This window comes from Ursus arctos, unplaced genomic scaffold (assembly GCF_023065955.2).
Source record: "Ursus arctos isolate Adak ecotype North America unplaced genomic scaffold, UrsArc2.0 scaffold_13, whole genome shotgun sequence".
Taxonomy (NCBI): Eukaryota; Metazoa; Chordata; class Mammalia; order Carnivora; family Ursidae; genus Ursus; species Ursus arctos.
Window position 1 is genome coordinate 25,459,468 of NW_026622797.1, and position 25,429 is coordinate 25,484,896.

Sequence of the window (25,429 nt, forward strand, 5' to 3'; positions counted from 1 at the left end):
TATGATTTTCCTTCAGTCTTTTAAAGTATTTTTTTGTGTTTGTGGACAACCTGGCTTCAGAATCCTTTTCTCTCTAAATGAAAACACTCTCGTTTGGATTTCTGTTTTGCAAGATTGTATGTTTTGGTTGTAAATTGATGTGGACCTCTTTTTTCTCAGCCCTTGTTTTTCAGTTAAATGTAGCTGTCCCGATAGATTCAGAAATGGTTTACCTCATTCACGGGTGCGTGGTTGCAGATGCTAGGTAGTTTATGGAAATTCACAGATTATACAGTGTGGGTCTTCCTTCGTTGGAGGAAGATGCGCACATTCTTTTGAGACGTGTTAAATCAGAGGCATTTCTCCCAAGCTCTTCTGCCAAGAGACAGTAAGTAGCAGGAGTCATTTTCCTGTGTGTGTGTGTGTGTCACTGGCTACTATGTCCCCCTGCAGGTGGCGACCTTCTACTTTATATCGTCAGCCGCCCCCTCAACCCCACCCCACGGAGAGTCTTCATTAGGATGTCCCCTTTATCCAATTTTGAAAGTACAAGAGAGCCCAGGGTATAAAGCACTTTAGCTAATCACATGACTCTTAAATTATATCTCTCAGATCATCACATTATACTCTGGCTTTTCATTCTACAATGAGATTTTTTTTCTTTCTTCCCTGAAGATTTTTAAAGGTTGAAATTGATTTTTTTTTCTTTTTAAATTTAAGGTTCATTTCCCTTTATATTATTTTATTATAAAAGGATATAATTATGGTAAATTTAAATAGCACAGAGAATTAGTCTCTCCTCTAAGATATGATAGACCCCTAATACGCATTCTGTGTTTTGAATGATTGAATTAGGAAAGGCAAAGTAAGTTTAGAATTGAACTAATTGATATGTAGCTCTACTCATATACACTATTTCTCTCCTGAATGAGCCTTTATATGCCTAATATAGGCTCAGTAGAATGAATTAGATGAATCAGTACTAACGTGGGTGGATGGATTAGAGCTATACATGTCATGAAGAATAATTGGTACAAGCGTAAGAGGCTTACTGTTAATGAAATTTGTTCGTTCTCTTTTTGTGGGACAGACGTAGTTCACTTTTGAGGAAGTTCTTCTTGAAGTAAAATGGCCTATATTTTTGAAATAAAGAGTTACTAAAGCTCTGTCAAGGAATGCCTCTTAAGGAAGGTTAACATTTGAAGTAGAATTTGAAAAACAAACAGGGGCGTGCCAAGTCGGGGCTGGGTGAGGGATGGAGCATCCCAGGCAGGCGGAAGAACCACCAGTGCGGAGGCACAGAAGCAGAAGTGAGTGTGGACATTGCAGCCCTGACCCACCAGCCTTTTCCCAGTCAAGGTAGAGGCAGCGCGGGAGGGTTAGCGTGGACGCCGGATAGCTCCGTGATGTGTGTTAGGTCACTTCTTTTGTAAAAGAAAAAAGAGTGGATGGGATGCTCTTTGGGACTGTCTTCAGCTCTTAACTAGGAAAATAGGAAATCTCCCTTTTTCAACTTGCCCTAGCCAGATCCCTGCTCACCGTGACGTCCAACCTTATGGCCCGTTCCCTTCATGGAGCTCTCCACCATCAGCCCCACCTCGGACCCGTCATCTTGGGACAGTCTCCAGATTGTCCCGCGCCCTGAATAAGAGACATTGCATTCTTCCAACCCTGCAGGGCTGAATTTTACATGCTGTGTCAGCAGGGCTCCCTTTGTGTTCTGGACTTTTGATGGGGGTTTCTTTTTCTCATAGCATATTTTCTATCTGCCTCACCTTTCATTTGTTCAGCATTTGTCACATGAATATTGTGGCTTGACTAAACTAGTCACAGTGATAGCAGACGTTTTTAAATTGACCGAGCAGATGGTAGCAGTGGTTTTAGACTAAATTATTAACTAGGCTCCACAGCAGAAGCCTTTAGCTTCAACACATGCAGAGTAAAAGGTGTTTCCTAGCATCAGAATTAACTGGTCAAGTGGATGCCAGATCGGGTTCCTTCTAAAGAACTGACACATTATCATCTCCTAAGGTTTCCCTTTCTACATCAACCAACTCCCCTCACCAGATATTGATGGAGCCATTTCCATCGGTCTTGTTTTCAATATGCCATATGATTCATCATTAAAGATTAATTCAGAAGCAGAAAGAAGAAAAGATCATTGTACCATTGAAGTTCTAGAACATTGGGGATTTTTAACATACCTTTATGAAATAACATAACCCAAGGGACAATTAATATAATTCTTCATGAGCGTCTGTCATCAGACATGTGTTTTCATTCCGGGACAGTATTTCTACATCACCTTGTAAATGTGTGTGTATGTGTGGTGTGTGTGTGTGTGTGTGTGTGTGTGTGTGTGTGTGTGTGTGTGTTAAACTCCTCATCCAACCATAGAAAGCACAAGATCAAAATCACACCTGGGGCATAACTGAAATTTCCCCACTTGTCTATAAAAGGCCTTTCTTTATAGCTGGTTTGTCTAAACTAGTATCCTATCCAGGATATGCATCTGATTGTATAGTCCTCAAATCTCCTTTAATTTGGCACATTCCTCCTCCTCCTCCTCCTCCTCTTCCTCCTCCTCCTCCTCCCCCCTCCTCCTCTTCCTCCTCCTCCTCCTCCTTATTATTATTATTATTATTATTATTATTATTATTATTATTTGACATACCAGAGAGGCCAGACCCGCAAAGTGTTCCACTTTTAGTTTGATGGTTTTCATTTTTTTCCTCTAACTCTTGCATTCCCTGTAAACTGGAAAAATTTAACTTGTCAGCAGTGTTTAACTTGATTTTACTGTAGGTGATGCCTATCCTTGGTATTGTGTCACATGGCGGGGGCATGATATTGCTCGTCCAATGCCACTAGGGTCTGCTGGAGTCGGAAGATGGCAGCTGGTCCTTCCACTGTGCGGTTGCTCTCATGTTCCTCTTACAAGGCCCCTCTTGAACATAAAATTGACAAGTGAATCAAAGAAGTTTTAAATGCGTAAGGTCTTAGACTGTTGAGAGAAGAATAGTAGAAATTTGGAGGAAGAATGCTTGATGTGAAAAAATAAGAGATAGATCCTTATGCACATGTAACCGACTCACCTTTTTGGGTTGTCTCTAATCAGTTAAATGCCTAACAGCTAGAACTTGTAGTCAATTCAATTTGTCTCGAATAATATAAAGTGTATTTTTTCATCTGTGTGTTAAATCCTAATGGCTGTTTTTTTTAGTATCATAAATTACAGTTGTATTAACAAATGAATTATACTGTAGATTTTTAAAATGTCCTTTAATTGTGAAATTTTATCTCCCTGAAATTTAACTTGATCTCTGGGCATGCTGTATTTTATCGGACAGCCCTATTTTTTTAAAGTTGCTCTCTTATTTACACGTTTATTGATTGTATCAATTCATCTGCCTGTGTTATTTGCTTCACAGCTTCAATAATGATTGTAATTTTGATAGATAAAAATTACAGACCATATAGAATTGCCCTCAATGTGAAAGTGTTTATAGAAACAAGAAACACAATTTTTACCTCCAAAAGTTAGAGTTGTGGGAAGACTTTGTTTCTTAATAAACGGGATAGGACTAATCTATCTATAGCATTACTAAAGCATTATTATGAATGTTTAAGTAGATTATGTTGCTTGTTAATTTTTAAATATTTCTTTTTTTTTTTTTTTAAGATTTTATTTATTTGACAGAGAGAGAGAGTACAAGCAGGGGGAGTGGCAGGCAGAGGGAGGGGGAGAGGCAGACTCCCTGCAGAGCAGGGAGCCCCACTGTGGGGCTCCCTCCCAGGACTCTGAGATCATGACCTGAGCCGAAGGCAGATGCTTAACTGGCTGAGCCACTCAGTCTCCCCTAAATATTTCTAAAATCCCTTACTATTAAGTGTACACTTTTATAGGCCCAGGGGCCTTGTATTGGATACTTTCTACTATGATGTTTTCCAGTGCTCTGGGTCTAAGAAGTACAAGAATGCTTGGGTGTGTCTGTGGATTTAAAAACTGTATTTCAAGTATTCTAACCATGTGTAAAGTTAACAAGGACACCTAAATTAACTTAGTCACGTACAATCTTTTATTTTAGATGTTAAGCTTGATTTTTAAAAATAGCCTAAAACAAACCAAAAGTCAGTAAAAGTCCTGTTTATAGATAAGGTTGGGCTGAGAATTTTCATATTTCGAAGAGGTAAAATTCCTTTGAGAAGAACTTAAAAATTATCTTTTGGTACATGGTCCTGAGAAGAACTACATTATATCTGATTTTTCTTTCCCTTCCTTCCCAACTTAGAAGACCACAGTGATCTTAATTGATTATATATCCCATTTTCAGTTGATCAAGGATTCAAATTTTCTGTGATTCAAAACGTGTGTATTATATGGCATTGTACCTGCATATAACTCTTGTGGACCGTATTTGAAAATGTTCCTTTTTAGTCAATACTAATTAATGAAGTTTGCTAAAGTTTTTTGGATTCAACATAAAGATTTTAATGCCCTAACCTCACTGAATGCACAGAGGAGGGCCTGAGGTTTTGTGTAAGTGGAGATGGGGCCATTGGGGGGGGAGGATTCACGGGGCTAGAAGGCTTATCTCTGAGTCCTGGGATCCTTAGACAGCTCTGCTCTTAAAAAGCTCTCAGGTTTAAACATATAATCTTTTGTCCTTAGTAAAAATAATAAGGCTGTATTTTAAGGTTGTACTCAAGATGAAGATGTGGGTGTTAGCAGAGTCATTTATTAAACAGCTAGGGTTTAATTTTAAATTTTTATACCTTAAGTGTATAATGGTTCCTGAAGTTATAGACTTAAATACAGGCTGATAAGACCAAGGTAGTTATAGAAAAATGGCCCTGAGTGAGAACCATTCAGGCCTCCTCACCTCTGGCATGCATTGCTACACCAGCTCCCACCTTCTCTTTCTGCCCTGGTCAGGTCCATTCACAGCTACTGCTCACCTTGCACTAGTGATCTCTTTGAAGTGTGACACGAACCTTAACAGCTTTCCCTTTTCAGTTCCATCAGTGACTCCCTGGCCCACCAATGAAAACCCACCCCCTTATGGGAAGCGAGGTCCTTGAGGGGAGGAGGGTGTCTGGCCCTGCCTCTCTCCACCCCCCCCCCCTCGCTGCCTTTCCCCGCATCACTTCCCTATAAGCTTATCCTGAACCTCCATGTGACCATGGCTGTGTTTTATCTAAGAGTTCTCTCTTCCACTCTGTACTCCAAATGGGGTGGGTGCCCTTTGCCATCTTTGCCATTAACATCATAGTCTTATCTCTTTCCCTGTGCTTGTTCATTACTTTATTATTCTTATCTCTTTGGGTGTGTTGCTCCATTGGACTCTGACCTTCGTAAGGTCAGGAACCAAGTTTGATTTACTTTTAACCCGGATGTAGGTTGTGGAACACGGGGCAGTTAATAAGTTCTCGATGTAAAATAGCTGAGTGGTTGAATGCAAATGCAGAGCTACAGTTAAAATTTCTACACTATGTATTACTCTGCAAAATATTTCTGTAACTCTTTGCTAATAATGGTGTATACCTACTCCTGAAAAGTAAGCAGATCACTCTCGGAATAATCAGATGATTCCTAGAAGAAAAATTTTAAATGCTGGTCAGAAATAAAATTTCATTTCAGTGAAAGACTAAGCAGAAATGTTGGAACTTTATAAGGATGCAAATATTTATACAATAGTAGTGGTAATAGAATTCTCAACCAGGATAAGCCACCAGGATCGTTCAAATGATGGGGAGCATATTTTTCTGCATAATATTTGGCAGTATTTTTAGAGAACAGTGATTCTCAAGTATTTTTATTATTTATGTGTCCTAGTAAGGACCTTTTTGTAAGATATTTTGACTTGAATGTACTAAAATTATCTTTTCCCAGCTTAATACGTGCTAATGAAAGAAAAATCAGGACACCCAGATTCTCATCTCAGCTCCAACATTGCATTAGCTTCTAGATCTCAGTTTTCTTGTTTTTGACTGAAGATGAAATCTACCTGTCTAGTTCATTGAAAATTTGACTATAATAGTCCTTATAGAAATGAGAAAGTTCTTGATAAACAGCTGGGCGGGGGGAGCAGATTGGCTTAAATTAGACATCCAGCATGAGATAATGTGAAATTTAAGTAGAGGTTAGCAGTATGGATCTGAAGGACAGACAAATGAAAGACAGTAGCGGGAGAGGAAGATTGAGCAGAGTGTCAAAGGCAGTAGCATAATCCATGGATCATCAGTCTTTTTCCCTAAAGGTCCAGATAGTAAATGGCTTCAACTTTACAGGCCATACCGAGAGCAGCCATTGACAATAGATGAACTAATGGCGTAGTGATGTTCCATTACAACTTTATTATTGGACACCGGAATTGGAATTTCATAGAATTTTTCACATCATGAAATAGTATTCTTTAAATTTTTTTCAACTATTTAAAAAGGGGTCAGCTAGTTTTGTCCGAAGGGCCTTAATTTGCTGACTCCTGCCTTTCTTCAGTAAAATCATTAAGGTTTCAAGAGGGAATAAGTAAATAGCACAGGACAAATGTTTAAGGACAGGCTCATTGAAGCTTGTTAAGAGTTTGTTAGAATCCAGAGAAGGAACAGTCAGATGTAGGAAAGGAAAGAGTGTTATACAGTGTTGATGAAAAGCTCAAGAACTGGGTCATTAGTGGTATATAATTAAAGATAATTAGAAGAGGAGAGAGAAGACGACCATTGGTACTAGTGAGAGGTGCAGCGGTGACACTGGGAATTTTTTGTAAATGAATAGAAAGAATTTTAGACAGTAGAAAAGATAGTGCATAGCAGCTGGAAGAGAGAGGTTTAGAGCCATCTTTCATGAGCTGGTAGTTTACGTCTAAGACAAGTACAAAGACCGAGGTCTGTGAAGTTGATTTCCCTTCTGTGAAACCATGACTGACCCTTCATTAAGCTTAGGGCTGCTTAGCTATCTCTTAAGATTTCACTCATCTATGTAACAAATAAATACGCTTATCACAGACCAGATACTGTTCTAAGGACTTTATCTATAATAACTCCTTAAATTCTCATAATAACCTTGCAACATAAATACCATTATCGTCTCATTTTACAGATGAGAAAACCAAGGTATGGAGCGGTCCCTCCTCTAGTAAGTGACTAATATCTTGGGTGGGATGGCTCCAGTATTGGGCTCTTCACTCCTTCCTACCCCATACTGTCAAATTTTCCATGTCAGGGGCGCCTGGGTGGCTCAGATGGTTAAGCGTCTGCCTTCAGCTCAGGTCATGATCTCCAGGTCCTGGGATTGAGCCCCAAATCAGGGAGTCTGCTTGTCCCCCTCCCTCTGCCTCTACCCCTACTTGTGCTCCGTCTCTCTCTCTCTCAAATGGATAAATAAAATCTTAAAAAAATTTTTTTTCCATGTCTGGGATATTTGAACTTTTCTTTCCCCTGCTATTATAGGGCTAAAATTGGAAGAGGAAGTACCATGGATTTATATATTTTCTGTTGAATGTATAAATAGAGCAATTAAAAAATACTAGACACTTTCATAAAAACCTGGTTCTTCAATAACTATGACATTGAGGCAGTGCAAATTTATAAGCCTGTTCTAATGCTGATATGCAGGCTATATAAGAGATGTTAAAATTATTGGGGGAATCTTTGTAATTAATAAGCCCTTTCAAAACATAACCTAATGCGTAATGTGGTAAATACCATAATTTATTTGGCTAGCATCTGAAGATCTGGACTGGAGGGGGGGCAGCATGGAATGATGAATAGAGGACGATGTACCCTGGATGCCTGGATGGAAGCCTGCTTTCTACTCCTAGCCTCACCACTGACTGGTGTGCACCCAAATAGTGGTATCGTCTAGACTCATATAGCCACTTACGATCAGACTTAATATCAAGTGAGAAAGGAAATTCCTCCACGTGTGACTCCTACTACAGCTCATTTGCTTAGAGCACTCCTCTGACTAGTCCTAGTGGGCTCGAAGTGTCTCCCTCTACCCCCCCCCCCCAGTGAACATATCCCCTCTTTAAATGAGAACCAATGGATTCACTGTAGATTTTTGTTTTATTGCCATCTCCTCCTTAAGGTTTTTACCCAGATCTCACCTTTTCAATGAGGTCTACCCTGACTCCTATTTAATACCGCAACCTGGCTGCTTCCCCAGCCCTAAAACCTTTTTTATCCGATTCAGCCTTTTCTTCTGGCTATTCACTTACTACCTTCTAACATGCTATACAATTGTAGTTAACAGTCAAATCATAGAAGCTCCGTGAGGGCAGGGATGTCATGGATGTACCCCAGATGCATGGCACTTAGTACGCGCTTAGTGTTTACCTTTTGAATGAATGTTTGGATGCCGTCATTGGGTACCTGAAAAGCTGCGTGTTGTTTCCAACCTTATGTACAGGGAGTGACATTTACTCTCCAAAACTTGGGGTTTATGAATCGGAGAGCTTTTATCTGGAAGCCCACCTGCTACTACCTGTCTCTCACGCTGAAGCAGAGCGAGGTCACTCTTGCTTATAAATTTGTTTTCCTAAGGGGAATTTCGCTTGCTAATTTAAGGCAGCTATATAATTTAACTTTGGAGTCATTTCTCATTTGAGTCATTTCTTGTTTGCCATCTGGCCATGTAATTACTTTTAAGTAAAACTATGTACAGGATGAAGGAGCACAAATTGGGAATCTGTGATAATATGGATGGTGAGATGATAATATGTGGGTTTTATTTTTTTGTTTGTTTGCTTTTGCTGTTGTTCAAAAAATAAGATGGTGGTGGGGGGGGACATTTGAGGAGGAATCATTCCAGTGTTTTTCCTAGCAGGAACCCCTTATATAAATTTTCTTCTTTGACTAAGAGCTTTTGTTATAAACTAAATGTTTTGAATTAGTGGATTATTACATTTTTCCATTAATTTATAAGTCTGGCCCTAAGCTATGAATCAAGAGGTTGTCTAACATGTCTCCAAAGCTGTTCTGCCACGAAGTAGAACTGGGCAGAGGTGTGCACATCATTCTTTTCCTTGGTCTGTTCTCTTAGTATTTTCCAGTCTGTATTCTTTTACTTTTTGTTTCAGTCCCTTTACCCCGGAAGTTATTTTCCTAGTGCCAGCCAGTGTATTATTATTTCTGAATCTTCCCTTTCACTTTGCTCCCCCTGTTCTTAGAGGTTAATTGCAAATGGACAAAAGAACCAGAACCCAGTACTATATATTCAAGTTCAAGAGAAACCTAAGTAATGTTTGGAATTACTGTTCTCCCTCATGGGTAGAGGCTGGGGGGGGGGGGGGTGAGTGTGGAATTTTTAAACCGGGTGCTTAGAAGATAATTAAATTTAAAATACAGATTTAAATCATTAGGGTACAATTGCAATGCTGATGCTCAGTCACTGGCAAAAAAACAAAACAAACCCAAAACAAACCAACAAATAAAAAACAACTGGGTGAGAAGACAGGAGGTACTAATTTGCATGAAAATGCAACCAAGTCATCGCTTACAGCTCGGTGGAGATTCTGTTGTAAAGTTTTACTGCTTGTAAATGTTCCTTTGGTGTGGGAGGCAGAGCCTGGGGGCGTGGTCGGAGAAACAATAGTTTGGCTCTCCCCCCCCCCCACCCCAGTCAGTTCAAATGCCTGAATTAACTGGAGAGTCGAAGAGTCAAAACAGAGTCGCTGTAAGACTTGTGGGCTCCAGTAAACAGATCTGGATGTTCCTAGTAGCCTAGTGAAAATGGGGAATACATTTGTTTTACCTTGACTTGCGTAGAGGAAAATCTGCACTATTTTCATGGACTCCAGAGAGGAGAAACTTCGGATCTGTTGGAAAGTGAATAAATGAGCACCGAGGCAGAAAGACTGATGTGGCTATCATGCAAATAAGAACTGTGATTGGCTTTCTCTTTCTTTCTGTACACTTTGTCACTGCAGCTCTCAGCCTTAAAGATTAGGTTTCAGTGGGAGCTTTTCAGGTTCAAGGACTGTTAATGGCTTGTAACTGCCTGACAATAAACTCAACTTCAACATTACATCAGCCCCAGCAGATGTCTAAGGATTTGAGACGAGAGGAAGAAGAGAGGAAGAAAGTTAGAATCGGGAGCAGAAGGATGCAGCTTACCACCTGCCTGCTGGGCTGAGCTTTTAATGTGATTTAAATTTCTAAGCTCTGTGTAGGCATCCTGGAAATGGTGGTCTTCATTAATGCAAAGATCAAGTCTTTAATTAAACTTTTTAAGAAAAAAAGTAAGTAATTTCTCTTCCCCTTCCCCCTTGGGGTGTGTGTGTGTGTGTGTGTGTGTGTGTGTGTGTGTGTGTTGTACTACTTCATCTTTTTGAGTGATGGAATTAGAATGTGAAACAACTTAATGAGTATAAGTTAAACTCCATTCTCTACCAACTTGTTCAGATACTTCAGACTTTTATAACTCTAGGGCAGAATTACATGATTTTAGCCTGCCTTATTTATTTACGGTTGGGATTTTAGGTGAATTCACTTCTTTTGTGCTTCTCAAAAGAAGCCCTTTGAAAAAAGGCTGGGGGAAGCCTTGTATTTACCTTACGTCTGCCTTGATACATGTTTTTTTGCTTCCTTGGCTTACCGTGCGGGAGGCTGTGTGCGATCTATCACGTATTTTTGATTAGGATGATCCTCTGAAACTCCTGGAACTCTGTTACGTATTGCAGAGCTCCGGGACAAACTCTGCCTGGACTGACCAGTCACTGTGAAGTGCACAGCATTTGTGGCGTGGCCTCCTTGTGGACTTACCATTGGTGTACATGCCTTTAATCCAGGCGCTTCTTCATTCTCTGCGGAGTATAAATTTTACCAATACATGGTTTTCGTTTTTACATAGCCGTTGGCTTAGTTTAGTTTAGCCTTTGGACCAGTGATTTAAAACTAGATAAATGTGGATGGGTATGAACATTGGTAAGAGAGACATTGGAGAAAGCAACAAAGAACAGCCCTCTGGGCTCCTTTTCTGCAGCTCCCTCGGTCGGAGGCTGTCTTTGGACGGACTGATTAAAATCTGCCCTGGCAGGAGTGAGATGCTCCAGAGAAGAGACAACTGTTCTTTCATAGGAGCCAGTTGGTAGCAGCACAGTGGGGCCGATGGTGTGATTGCACAGACACAAGTACCATTACTTGGATTGGATTTGTAATTGGCAAATAGGAAGTTTCACTTTTCAGTAGTTTTCAGCTATGAAGTGTGGTAATTCAGTCTTCCAAATAAATGCACATCAGCACAAAACATTGCAGTTAACCATGGCTACTCTTTGGGGGACATATGGTGAGTTCCGCCCTGTTCGGGATGCTCAGGCACGTAAATAAGGGCTATATCTGATCTTTGTGGATTTTGTATATTAAGATTGATAATTACATGCACCATGCAAAGAATTTGTTCAACAAGAGGTTACGTGAAATACCAGGTGCCTAATTTACATGCTGCTTTTGTCAAACATTAAAAGCAGAAAGCACACAGACAATTCTGTTTTTAGCTTGATGTCTAGTTCATGGTGTTTATTTTCCCATTTAGCAACTTATGGAGAAGTTGGGATGATTTGAGAAATGAATTATTTGGCGATGAGGCTTACAGAATTTAGTAGCTGTAGAAAAGATGGGCTATAGGCGAGTGCTAACCTGTAACTCAGGTTCCTAGGAGCGCGGAGAAAGGCCAAGTTCCCCTTCAGCCATAGGTCTGAAGTCAAGGGCTCCATTAGATTAATTTCACTGCTCCTGCCACAATCATGCTTTATATATATTAGTTCATTTGATCGTTGCAGTAGCTCTAATACTGTGCTATTAAGTACTTTGAGTTAATTTACAATATGTTCAAATAGAAAAGATCAACAGTTGATGCATGCTTGTTCATTGTACTTGGAGAATCTGTTTTATGGTCTCGTTTCTAGGGCCATGATACGTTGTATAAACGTGTATGCTCAGTGTGCACTCTATAGTATACGTCAGAGTCAGGGAAGACTTGCCCCTGACTCACAATTCTAGGATCTGCTGGTTTTACTTTCACCCCCAGGAAATGTTTTAGCACAGGGTTTTTCTCTTAAACTTCCCTTGTCTCTCCCTGTATCTGGCTTACAGCAGCAGATACATAGAAAGGATTACAGATTGTTGATGGATATGTTTGGTGCTGTCAGCTTCATGTTGGGCTCCACTGGTACTTCCAAATCAGTCTGTATTTCAGGAAAAAACAAAATAGACACAGAGATCCCAAGGCCTAGGGGGTCAAGGAAAATTATTATGGAGATTGAGGGTACTCTCATGATTACCTATCGTTTCCCCTCTGATGTACTCTTTTGTATTGGGAAAACTCAGTTGAATTGGATTATGTTGGGAAGGGTCACTTGCATTGGAATTTTTAAACAAATATTTTAATATAATAGTATTCCATAAAAAAAAGAGTATTCCATGAAAGCAGGAAATGTAGAGAAAATTTTATAGCACAAATTGATTTCTACTTCTATTAGATATGCTATTTAAATATATTTCACTGAACGTTTATGCTTACTTTTTTCTAATTGAGTTTATTACAGTGCTGTTTTAAAGTAATGCTTTAGAGGGGAAAGATTGGGTCTCTACCTCTTGGTAGGAAATTTGTTTCTGTCTTGACAATGTAACATTTACTGTTGCAATGGCATTGTGCAATTGGATAATAAATACTCATTGTGGCAGAGTTAAGTAGGAATTGGAGGTCTCTATCAATTTTCTTAATTGTTTTCTAACTTTGGAGTAGAGGGAGGGCCTAAAATGCTGGGAAGCAATTAACCGAGGAAACAGTTCTACCAAAACATTGTGGGCGATGATGGACAGTTTTGGCTTTTCCTTTAGAGACAGAACACGGTGGGAAGGACCCCTGGAGCCTAAGATTAAACCTTACTGAGAATTTGCTCCATTTCCCCTTTGTTGGGCCCTACCTCATGGATGTGTTAGAAACCAAGAACCCATCTTGATGGAAAATATTTGGAGCCACTGAAGCTTACTTTGACACCAGAATTTATTCTGCCTTTCTTTCTGCAGCGGTTTCCAACCTCGATGAGGAGAGTAGATGGACAGTCCACTACACTGCTCCATGGCACCAGCAGGAGAATGTGTTCCTTCCCACTACAAGACCACCCTGTGTGGAGGACCTGCACCGCCAAGCCAAGCTCAACCTCAAATCAGTATTGAGGGGTAAGATTGCATCCTGCAAGCTTGCTGTTCTTGGGTTACTGACCGTTAGAATTGAAAGCACAGATGTGATTGCTATTTGTAAAAGAAGATCTATTTGTAGTGAACACACAGTGTGCTGTTTTTTTAGAAGAGATCATAAATACTTCCAACCTAATACATGCCTAATAATGTTCTGGTCTCTGTAGAAACCTGCCGACTTACTGACATGCAAGTCTGTCCTCCCAGAGGCCACCCCTGCTTAGAAACTCTTCAGCATGTTCAAACCACCAGTACTAATGTCATCCAAATAACCCCCTGCTGACAGGTGAAATTTTGCCACTGCCTTTTTAAACCATTGTAGGCATTCAAGGCAAATTTGTTAAAGCTAATACTTTGTAATGGTTTGTCCTGTTTAGTTCAAGTTGGGTAGAAAGGGACCTATATATAGACTTTGAAAGAGTTCGAAGTGGTTTGTTTTCTCAGAACTTGGGCAGCACCCAGCTGCTCTCCTATTAAGCATAGGGTCTGTCAGCAGGTGGGTGGAGTTCACTGTGGACAGTAGGAAATACAGGAAGAGTAGCCGCCTCTATCTAGTTTCAAAGTTTCATTTTTACTTCAGTTTACTGTGGATGATAAGAAGTGTAAATGTGTGACAAGGAGGGCTTCTCTTAAAAGTGGTAAAGAAGTTGTTCTTTAAAAGAGGAAGGAATGTCTTTTAAGATTCAGTGACTTTTTCCTTAAAAAAGCAAACTAATGTTCTTATTCTGCCAGATGCTGCTGCCTCTATCAGTTTCCTCCTCCAGGCAATATTTGGGACATCATTTTATTTAAAAAGTGTTTGTTGGGGTACCTGCCTGGCTGGCTCAGTTGGAGGATCATGTGTCTCTTGATCTCAGGGTCTTGAGTTTGAGCCCCACGTTGGGTATAGACATCACTTAAAAAAACTTAAAAATTTCTTCTTGTTTTATTGTTTATCTGAAATTGAAATTTAATTTAACTGGTTGTGTCCTGCATCTTATCTAATTGTGAAAGACTTAAATCTAGAAGAAAATCTGTTATTGATTCAAGGAAAACCCAGCATGAGGACCCCAACTAATATTTATTAAACACTTGTCTATATGCTAGATTCAGTTCTAAGCCCATTACTCGTATTATATCATTTAATCCCCAAGTAATCCTGTTTACTATTATTAATACGAATTTTACAGGTGGTGAAACGGAGACACACAGATCTGAAACTTCCTGAGATCTTAAAGTTAGTTAATGGTAAACCAGGATTTAAATTTGGAGAGTGAGAGGCTGCAGAGCCCATGTTTTGCTGGATTACATTGCCTTCAACATCCATTTGTTGGAAATCTTTTATTCTGGCAGAAGTGTAGGCTACAAAGGCAGGGTCTTGGCTCTTAAGGAATTTATACTTATTTCTATAGTACAAATAGCAATGTGAAAAATTCTCAAGAGATGTGCCAAAAATTGCTATATAGGAGTTAGGGAAAGCAGATAATTTCTGCTTCGAGAAAGAAGGAATAGCTATCACTAGACTCGCAATAGGTTTGGTATTCTGAACAGAACTATACAAACATTTTAGATGATAGTTTTACTTTTTCTTCCTTGAATTTTTTCTAATGCTTACATTACCTCATGTATCTTACGTATCTCATATCCCACAGCCTTGGCTTTGGACTGTCCAGAGCTGAGATTATTGGGTCCCCCTTTTCATGTGGTCTGCCTAACCTATATATTTAGTGACCGTAAGCTTAAATGGAAAGAGTTGCATTAGTTGGGCTCTTCTGTATGGCCTTGGCATTGCACTTGGACTTTGTTGCCTTCATGATGTACCTAAATCCAACTAAAATTTCTTCTACATCCCTTCCCCACCTAGCAATTTATCTTCAGGACATTTCGACCAAGAGCTTCTCTCCTTACAGCTCACCTTCTTCCACCAAATAATTAATAAGAATATTAAATGGCACAGTTCCCAGGACAAACCCCAGAGGCAGTGGCATTGTTAACATTTCTCTCTGAGCTACGAACAACAGAGCTCTGCATGGTCTGGCTTGTAGAGAGCGCTTTCAGGAAGCTGTGTGTGAGTCTGGGTATTCGGGCCCGGCTGGTTTTTTGATCACTCTCCAGGAAATTGTGCTTCACTGACTCTTTCTTTTATTCGCAAGTATCAGATCAGAGCTTCTCTTTTCTTTCCTGAGAAAACTGAACATCTGTGTGTAGATTTTCCTGATTTTATTTTCCCTTTGATCATTCAGTAGAGCCATGTGAAATATCATCACCACTGGTTTTGCCTACACTTGAATTTTATTTTGAAAAGGTAAATGCTTTAGCAGTTGCTCTGAGGTCCTAAAATGCTTCATCTAAGGGATTTACCATTAATAAAGTTAATAATTTTGGAAGATTCTTGGAGCTCAACTTTTAAAGTCTGGATTTAAATACTCCTGAAGAGATGTTTAGATAAATAATAACTTTAAAAACAGTGATTGAAGATGAAATGAGAAAGAGCATCTGAATTGTTCTCCTCTTCATTTATTTACTTTTAATCGCATGCGTGGAACTTCCCATCCCACACTTCCCATACACCATGTTCACAACCTGAGTTAATAAACACAAGTGCAGAGCATTTATTACCTCCTTATCAGTGAAGATTAGAAGAAAAAAATCCCGTCCCTGAATATATGGCACTATTAAGGTGTATAAGGTATATAAAGCTATCAGTTTAAGTTAATTTGCCCTCAGTGTTCTTTGCTTAAAAATAGAGAAAAGTAGCTTATTATTCACAATGAGTAATCTGCTTTGTTCCTTCTCTTCTTACTATGACCTTATCCATAATTTTAAGGAAGGAATACTGTTCTTCAATGTTAAATAGGTTGGTGCTTTTTCATAATCATTAAATGCTCATCGTGTAAGTTCTTCTGTCAGGTTTTAGGGGCGCCCAGCTGTCCTCTCGAGGATCATAAAATACGGAGGGAGATGATATAATGAGTACTAGTTAAATTAATAAATGTTGTAAACATTTGCTTATTAAAGTAATACAGAAATGCTTAAGGTCGGTAGAGTGAGGAAGGACTGGGTTTACTAAAAAAATGTTTCTATGAAAAAGCTGTTTGAGTTAGCACATAAAGACGGATAATAGATTCAATTTATTAAGCGTTTGAGCGTCAATTCTGTACTATGCTAGGAGTTTCTTGTTGTTTGTTTGCTTTTGTTCTTTTTTTGGGGGGGCGCTGTGCCAAGAGTTTTTAAATGAACTAATAAAAGTTCATGGGTCCCTGACTTTAAAGAGCTGAGCCTGCTACTTTGTGTCAAGATTGAAGTAAACAGACAATGGTGTAATGGAGATGTGTATGGTGTACAGCGGGCAGGTGGAGAGCTCAGTCAGCTAGAAAAGAAAAGCATTGGGAGACCCCCTCCCCACTTGCCCACTTTGTCATCCTGCCATTGAAGAGGAGGTGGGCATTGTGTGGCATGTGGAATGCCTGGAGAGGTGTCTTCTATGTGCAAGTCTTCTCCATTCTGGTCCAAACAGAGCAGAGATCTTTTGTATTTGTTGTTGGCTACTCTCTGGAGAATTTGATGGAATTTGATGACCATGCTCTTAAACCAAATGATTAGATTTTATTGATTTGTTACTAGAGATGTAGGTAATGATTTAGTGCTAACGACAATATAAACATGTACATAGACTTAAAAATAGTATTTTGATACTTGGCTCAACAGGACATCTGTCAGTGAATAGTTAATTTCTGAAGATGGATCCCATTGTCTATAACACTTACCTTTTTTTAATAATATTTTTTTATTATATTATGTTAGTCACCATACAGTACATCCCCAGTTCTCGATGTAAAGTGCCATGATTCATTACTTGCGTATAACACCCAGTGCACCATGCAATACGTGCCCTCCTTAATACCCATCACCAGCCTATCCCATTCTCCCACCCGCCTCCCCTCTGAAGCCCTCAGTTTGTTTCCCAGAGTCCATAGTCTCTCACTTTATCTTTTAACTGAATTTCCAGAAGAATTCTACCCTTTCAATCTCAGTAGTTGTTGGAACCGTTCATGAACTTTATCTGAGTTAGATGTGATGATGGGTAGCCCTTATCTAACTAAATATCTATCTGGATAATTTTTAGCATTAGTTAAAGGGCCACATTAAATGGGAAGAGGGGAGTTGAGGGATGGGGGTGAGCATGGTTAGGCTGAACGAAAGGTTCAGATTTTATTTCTTTAGAACTGTAGACCTCATTTGACAATTATGAGCATATTGAAGCTGAAATAAAAGACATGCTATTTTCAAGGCTCCATCCCCCAAAAGCCCAACCTGGGAGAGAGAGAAACACAATCTCTCACAGTATATTTAACAGGCAATTTAGTTACTGTGTCCATGTCCACTCCTGCCAGAATTAGTTCACAGAGCATCTGTTGTTGTATCGAAAATGTTCTCCAGTCACAGCTGTCCTTCCTGAAGAAATACATTTTAGCAGGTCAGCCCGCTCTATGGCTCTAGAATTAGAAGTGTGAGCACAGGGAGGAAGGGTGGATCTGGCCTGCGTTAATTCACAGTCAGTGGGTTATATTTATTATAGGAATTGAGGATTTACAATGTGAAGAAATGACTGTTCATACCAACCGGTTAAAAACAGTAGTTTTTGTGTGTGTGCACGTGTGTGCTCACCAGCCTGTTCAACGCTAGAGAATGGCACACCTTTTCAAATTACGGACAAGGTTTCCAAGTAGTTTCAGCCAGGTTCCTCTGACAGTTCCTGACATACAGACTTTATCTAAGGGTCACTGCCTCTACCGTTTATGTCAAGAAGCCTCCTAGTTCGCCTTTGGCTTAGATAAGTCTGTTCGGGAAAGGTGGTGGGATTCTCTCTGCATTTGATGAGGTGACTTGGCTATTTTCTCTCTCTGCCTTGGGCACGCAGGTCCTGTGGTTTTGTCTGTAGGTGCCCCTCCTGGGTGCCCCACCTGTTGTAAGGTGTCACAGGACTGTTTGGGAGATGCCTTTGTTGGTATGGCCTTGTGGCTGTTGGCCGAGAGCTCTCTTTCCTGGAATAATCCATCTCCTCACCGCCTCGGACATACTCAAGATGAACATCTGCTTTGCCTACCTGTGCTAAACATTGAATTATTTTTCCTTTTTGTCACTTTTTAAAAACTATGACATATAACATGAATACCTAAAACATTGTGCAGTTTAATAAATAATTATAGGGGTGGCTGGGTGGCTTAGCTGGTTAAGCTCTGCCTTTGGCTCAGGTCATGATCCCAGAGTCCTAGGATGGAGCCCCGAGTCTGGGCTCCCTGCTCAGTGGGGAGTCTGCTTCTCCCTCTGCCTCTGCCCCTTCCCCTACTCGTGCACACTCTCTTTCTCTCTCTCTCTCTGATAAATAAATAAAATACTAAAAAAATAATTATAAAGCAAATATCAATAGAACCATTACCTTGGTCGAAAAGTAGAATATGACCTAAACTCCAGAACCCTCATACTCTTGCTTTCCAGTAGGGAAAATCCAGGTTTAATGAAAAGAGCATGTGTCACATCTGGGTTCAAATCCTGCCTGTTATGTACTAGGTATCTCTGATTTGAGTTCAGTTTTGAGTTTTATTTCCTTGACATTTTGACCTTGTTTTCTCATCTGTAGAATAAAGATCATCATATCTGTGTTCATGGGAATAAAATGAACTTACTTTTGTAAAATATCTCAAAGTACCTGCCCCTTAAGTTGGAAGCAGTGTTTGTGGAGGGAAGGGTGCATTTTAAGTGCAATGGAATACAGATACGAGTTTATAAATCTCAGCCCTCTTTCCCAAATGGCTGTCCTGATTTAGCTGATGCTTTCTCTCCTACCTGTTATGCTCCAGAGATATACTGTGGGCAGGGGGACGAGAGAAACAATCAGAAGCATCGTTAGATGACAAGGACAGCCACAGACACTTGACACCCAGGTTCATTTCATCCACATAAGCAAGGTGACTTTTTCTCCCACCCACCATCAACCTCTGAAAGAGCCTCGATTGCTAGAGCTGGAAGGGACCTCCCACATCCTCTGATTAAGCCCACTTTTGATTTTGTAGATAAGTAAACCAAGGCCCATGGAAGTGAAGGAATTAGTTTATGGCTACTTTGCAATTGATAGATGACAACGTCAGGATTTGAAATGAGGTTTCTTGCTCAGCCCACACCTGTCTGTCTGGATCTCAGATCCTGAAGGCACTGAGGAGATGCTTTGATGCTTGCCATCAGCTTTCAGAAAGGTCGTAGGGGCAGGGCTCGCTGGAATATCTAAAGGCCGAGGGCAGCTTTGGTTTTGTTAGCCGATTCCCTTAGGGAATGCAGATTCGCCTGTGGATGCCTAAAGGTGGGGCTTCACTGTTGCTCTGGAAATCCTCTCTTCACTCAGTCCTGCTTTCCTTGAAACTCAGGTTTAAGAGAAGAAAGGAGGGAAGCTACATCTTGGGACATAGGGTGTGTCAAGTATCTGTAACTGTTGTTTCATTCTAATGGTATTTGGTATCTATTTTTAGGATGCCAACAGGTCATTAGTACTTCAGTGGACTTAAAAAAGACACAGACTTTAGAAGGGATAGGGAAATACAAGGGACCAATGACAGCACTCTTTGCCTGGTCATTACCTGTGCTCTTCCTGAAGAATCCTTAGGTAAAATGATAGGTAGAAGAAGGGGAAGTATCACTGTTTAAAGAAAGGTTGTTTTTAATATTTTATAAGTAAGAAACGTTAAATAACATAGACTCATTCGTATAGAATTTTAACTTACTTTCTAGTTTAAATAAAAAGAGGTCTAGAATTCAGGTGGGGAAAGTGGTACATTATTCAGAAAAAGCCACTCAACAGGGGTAGGGATATATTGTCTCAACCTTCCTAAAACATAGCAGCATTGACATTTTGTTGAGATGCAAGGCCAGAATTCTGATTCCAGTGCTGCCAGTAGCCTGTGGGATGTTGGAAAATCGTATCCCATTTTTGTCCTTGGCTTCCTACTCTGGAAAACAATTGATGATGTCTAAGTTCCCCTCCGAGCTCAAAAATGCTGCGTGGCCTCTCGGTAGCTAGCTGCTTAAGGGTGACATATGTGAAGTTTTTTGACACCAGGATAGAAGTTGCTGCTGAGCGGAAGTCCTGACAGACTGGGTTATCGACTATCTAAGTTCAGTGCATCCTACAGGTAAGCACTGGGCTGGATGTTACGGCTGAGTCAGAGAGGAATGACGGTTGCTGCTTTCCCCAACCCTTAAAGCGAGCCAGAGAGATAAGATGTAGGTGTGAGTAACAAGGTTGATGAGGGTGGTATCACGGAGCCTCACCCCTGCCCGTGGGTGTTGTCTTTAAAACATAAATCTGATCATGTCTCTCCTTTGTTAAAAATTCCTTAAGAGCTCCTCTCACACACACAGCTCCTTAGCACCTAAGAACCTTCATGATCTACCCTGTTTGTCTAGCCTCATGCCGCCTACCCCTTCACCCACGCTCTCACCTGTGCCTTCACCTGTAAGGATAAAGTCCTTGCATTGGAATGCTAGCTTGTCTTGTGCTCCCTTTCTCCGCCCCGTGCCCTGGTCTCGCCCTTCTTCCTACTGTATCATAATCTCTTACACTTGGCTGACTCCCATTTCCCTGGGAGCATCATCTTGTGGGCGTCTGAGCCCCCACGAGGTTTTCCTGGACTCTCTAGGGCAGACTTGGACACGCCTTCTACACTTTCCCATACATTCCCACAAAACCTTCTAGTGCTCCTTTCAACTGCTTCGTCTGTGCTGTGGAATGGTGGTCACTCATTCATCTCCCTGCCTGACAGCGAGACCGCTGGGAGCAGGACCTTCTCTTGTCATTTGTGCGACCCCAGCACATAGTCTGGTGCTTTTCTTAATTAGGTTGACTTTACAGAGACAAATGGTAATGTTATGAAAAGCTCCTCTTTTTCTATGTTTGGTATTCCATCGGACTGTAATCACTGTTGTGTTTGTGGAGGTCCTGGAAAGGTCACCTAGAACTCGGGAGAGGGGTGAGGGCCGAAGCCACAGCACGAGGGGTGCAAATGCAGGAGTGAGGAGATGGAGAGTGGTGGGAGCGCAGGGTTGAGCCTGGAAGCCTTTATTTTAGGGGGCTGGGAAGGAGAAGTTGGTAAAAGAGTAATTGGGGAAGAAGAAAGTCAAGATGGGCAGTTTTCATGAGGCTCGCAGATGGCAAGAGAGTCTGAAGAAAGGCTACTGAGCTGGTCATTAAGCTGCCATTGGTGACCCTCAAAAGAGCAGTTTCAAGGAAGGTGTTGGATGTAAGAAGCCAGATAATAAGCAGAAAAATAATGCAAGTAATTTTTTGAGAAACAGGAAAGTAGAATAAATTGATGTCAGCAAAACAAAGAGAATAAGGGACAGTATTTTGAGGTGGTGGCCAGATAGAGGTAATATTATTGCTTGTTGTAAAAACTAGAGCCAATTAAAACATGGTTGTAGACAAAAGGAGCCGGCGAGGAGGGGAAAGAACACAGATACCAAGAGAGAACATGGAGGGTGTTGCCTGAGGAGGCAGGAAGCAGTAGGCCCTGAACTCGGGGGTGCAGGCGGAGGTCAGGTTTCCACCTGTGTGCCCTAGGCAGAGAATTGGGAAAGTTTTGAGATGGAGCGAAAGAAATGGTGAAGTTGTTCATTAGGTGGTGTCGGAGGTTTGACAGAAATGTGGCCCCACTCTGTCGCTGCTGTATTGCTAGGGCTTTGGTGAGAAGAATGACTTCATTCCGTGCTCTTGTTCAGTGCTTGTGAATTTAATTAGGTTGGCTTTTCAAAGACAAATGGTCATGTTCTATGTTATTAAAAGCTTTTTTTTTTTATGTTTGGTATTTCATTAAACTTCTTTTGGAATTTTTGTCCTTAGGGAAAGTGGCCCAACCTGATGAAACAATGGACCAAATTCTCTATTGAGGAAAGAGAAGAGCAGGGACAAAGATGAGGAATTAACAGAATGGAAATGATGGGCAGAAGAGCTTGTTTAACTTCTCTTGTTGGATTTGACGGCTCAGGAAATTTTGTATAATTAACCGACTACCCTGAGTGCCGTAGCGCTGAAAGAGGAGCTCCCCCGTGAGCGGGGAGTCTGATGTAAGAGCAAGGGAAAACGAACAGCCATTGCTTTTTCAGTAGTTAAGAGACATGTTGCCTTTTTTTTCTTTTCTTTTTTTTTTATTGGTAAGCAACACACAAAAGGTAGAATAGCAAAGACAGTCATTTCAATGACCCAGGTCTTAACAAGGCACTACGGATTGTTTAAACAAAAGGCTTTTGTGTTGTTTTTGTGTCCATGGCTAGTCTGCTGTTTCAGCAATTCTATTTTAACTCCTGATAAAGTGAGTAACTTGAGTGGCCTCTATATTTCGCTCAGTGCAGCATAAAAATGCTACATTGAAGGTGCTGTGGATAAGGGTTGTTATCACCCTCTGTACGGCTGAAGTCTCTGGTGTTGGGTTAGAATCTTTGCGGGCTATTCGATACTGAGGCACCTTGGTGACGCGCCGCCACTGGCCGGCCGTGATCGGGCTTGCGCATTCTACAGTGAAAGGAGATCACCCCCAATTTGGCTGCACTCCGGTGACGCTCAGCCAGAACTGGCAGACTCTTCACAGGCTCACGTTAATCATGGGCACCAGAAAGCCTTCACCTTAATTTCAATCAGATTTAGTTCTTTGAGTCTCCTTGAATTAATTTGGGTAAGTGAAAAGAAGTGTTAAAAACGTGTTTTCTACAATAGCAAATCACCTTCAAGAGTAAATCCATGGTTTGCAGTGAAAAATAAAGCCAACAGTTTTATCCAACAGCTCAAGTTTTAATAATTAATTCCCTGTTTTTGAGGTTTTTGTTCCCCTCTCATAGAAATTAACCATAGAGGGATGATATTAGTCAAATGACCTTTTTAAAACACTGTCACGTAAAGTGAAATTGCCTATGGTGTTTAATGTCAGTGAGGGAGATGGTGGTACCAGGATTGGGAGTGGGGCGGTTCTTTCCAATACATGTTTATACATCAGTCACAAACTCATTTCCTGTTTGACTTTGAGCTGACGACAGAGTAATAGTGCATTTTCTCCCTCTGGTACTCCACCTTCCCTGATCACTTTATTTCCCCAAATGCACTATGTAGATTGAAATGAGAAGTCATTTGGAATTGTGTAAATAATTTTTAAGCATATGAATTCTGCAGTCTGCTTGTCATTCATTTTCCCCCTCCCTTGGCAGAGAAACCTGTCCATTTCAAAGGCATCCATTCCATCACCGTCTCCTGTCTTCCGCCTTACTCCTACTCAAAACTTCTGGGAGCGCTCTCTGGTCCTGTCTGACCAGAAGTCTTTTGGGTATTATCCATAATATAGTTAGTTTATAAATACAGGATTTGATCAGCTTCCCTGAAATTCTAATGAGACAAAATTTCCTTGGACAGAAACCCTGGACATCATCTTCCCTACCTCATTCCCTCCCTACCTGCTTTTCCCTCATCCTCCTATTTTCTGAACATATGGTTGGGGCTCCTCCCCCTTTGAATTCTGTATTGATGCTGGCCCCAGCCCACAGTCCCCAGTTGTGCTTAATAAACACTGATGACATGGCCGGTATAGATGAGGCAGGTCATATGCCTTGGGTTTATTGTGGTGGAAAGCATGTTCAAGGATAAGGTACACGGGGGAGAGGAAAGGGACGGCACCTCTATCATGTAATCACAGTTTGCTTTCAAGTACTGATCATTCATTCACTTGATGAACTCACTGAGCTCCTGCCAGCCACCCACACAGAGTGAGATCATGCAGGGCTTAGAAACCATGAGGAGGGTGTTGGCTTTTACTTTCAGGATCTGGGAAGCCATTGGAGAGGTTTGAACTCAGGAGTGACATGATCTGATTCATCTCTTTTTTTTTTTTTTTTAAATGGCTACGTTGGCGTCCGTGTTGGAAGTTCACTGCAAGGGGTTTCGGGGCGGAAGTGGGAGACTGGGTGGTGATCACCACAGTGATGTGGTGAGAGGTGGTCGTGGCCTGAATCAGGAGGCTTCCTCCTCAGTTGGAGCTCAAATGGGATGTCAAAAGCAAGAAACTCTCCAAGCCTCTTAAAGGAGGCTTGACAGGGCACTGCTGCAGTAGCGAAGTTGAAGCTTTTCTGCAACAAAACAGTGTTCTTTAGGAACTAAAAGTAGTACCAGGTAGAGCATTTCTCCCCTCTACATTGACCCCCACTTACAAGCTCAGTTCTTCTTCATTCTTTGTTTCCTGTTCTCCTCTAAGGAACTCTGTTAGTGAGTGTGGATCGTTTGTGACAGAATAAGACAGATCAACCCTCTTTTCCCCTCAGGCCTTGGCATTTCTCACTTGGAATATGTAGGAAATGTCAAACAATCCTAATTCTGTTTCCCTCTTTTCTCATACTGTGGCTCCCAGACCAGCAGCATCAGCTTCACTTGGGAATTTACTAGAAATGCAAGTTCTCTGGCCCCACCCCAGATCTGCTGAATCAGACTCTCTGGGAGCAGGCCCAGCGATGGGGTCAACAAGCCCTCCAGGTGATTCTAAGGCACCTTAATTTGGAAAACTACGCCCTGTCAATTGTCACGGGAACTTGTTTATCCGTCCGCTGAGTTGTAAGCCCCTTGAAAGTTGGAATGTAGCTCTTCGGGTCCACTAGCTCCTTGCAAGCTGGGATTTGACCATACAACTGTTCACTCTCAGAGTTTGATCTCTGGACTGCTGCTGTTCTCTCTGGCTGATAGCAGAAGGTGACTTAAGCAAATTGAAACTCATTCCCTTCAGGAGAGCTCCCTTTTCCTTGGCACTTGGGTGATAGTTGGCATAGTTTCTGATTGTCCCTCTCTCTTTCTTACCCAGTTAAGCCAATTATATTCTAGCACCTGGAACATTTTGTTGTACACAACACTCCATTAAGAGAGGAGACATTTGGGGCGCCTGGGTGGCACAGCGGTTAAAGCGTCTGCCTTCGGCTCAGGGCGTGATCCCAGCGTTATGGGATCGAGCCCCACATCAGGCTCCTCTGCTATGAGCCTGCTTCTTTCTCTCCCACTCCCCCTGCTTGTGTTCCCTCTCTCGCTGGCTGTCTCTATCTCTGTCGAATAAATAAATAAAATCTAAAAAAAAAAAAGAGAGAGAGAGAGAGAGGAGACATTTGCTTTCGGAACTTTATTTATTTATTTATTTATTTATTTATTTATTTATTTTTAAGATTTTATTTATTTGACACAGAGAGGATCCTGATGGGGGGC

At 41.1% G+C, this 25,429-nt stretch overlaps 1 protein-coding gene across 7 annotated transcripts in view; it reads left to right on the top strand.

Annotated features, from left to right (window-relative positions):
* The window catches only part of NHSL1 (NHS like 1), a 221,241-nt gene that overhangs the window by 144,414 nt on the left and 51,398 nt on the right, over positions 1-25,429 (top strand). For 6 of the 7 annotated variants that reach the window (XM_057311012.1, XM_057311013.1, XM_026504892.4 and 3 more), the window contains exon 2: positions 13,009-13,161. In XM_057311012.1, the coding sequence (XP_057166995.1) occupies positions 13,009-13,161 (153 nt within the window). Of the gene's footprint in view, positions 1-9,609; positions 10,221-13,008; positions 13,162-25,429 lie in introns of those variants that run through there. The other variant, XM_026504895.4, reaches the window with a different exon arrangement.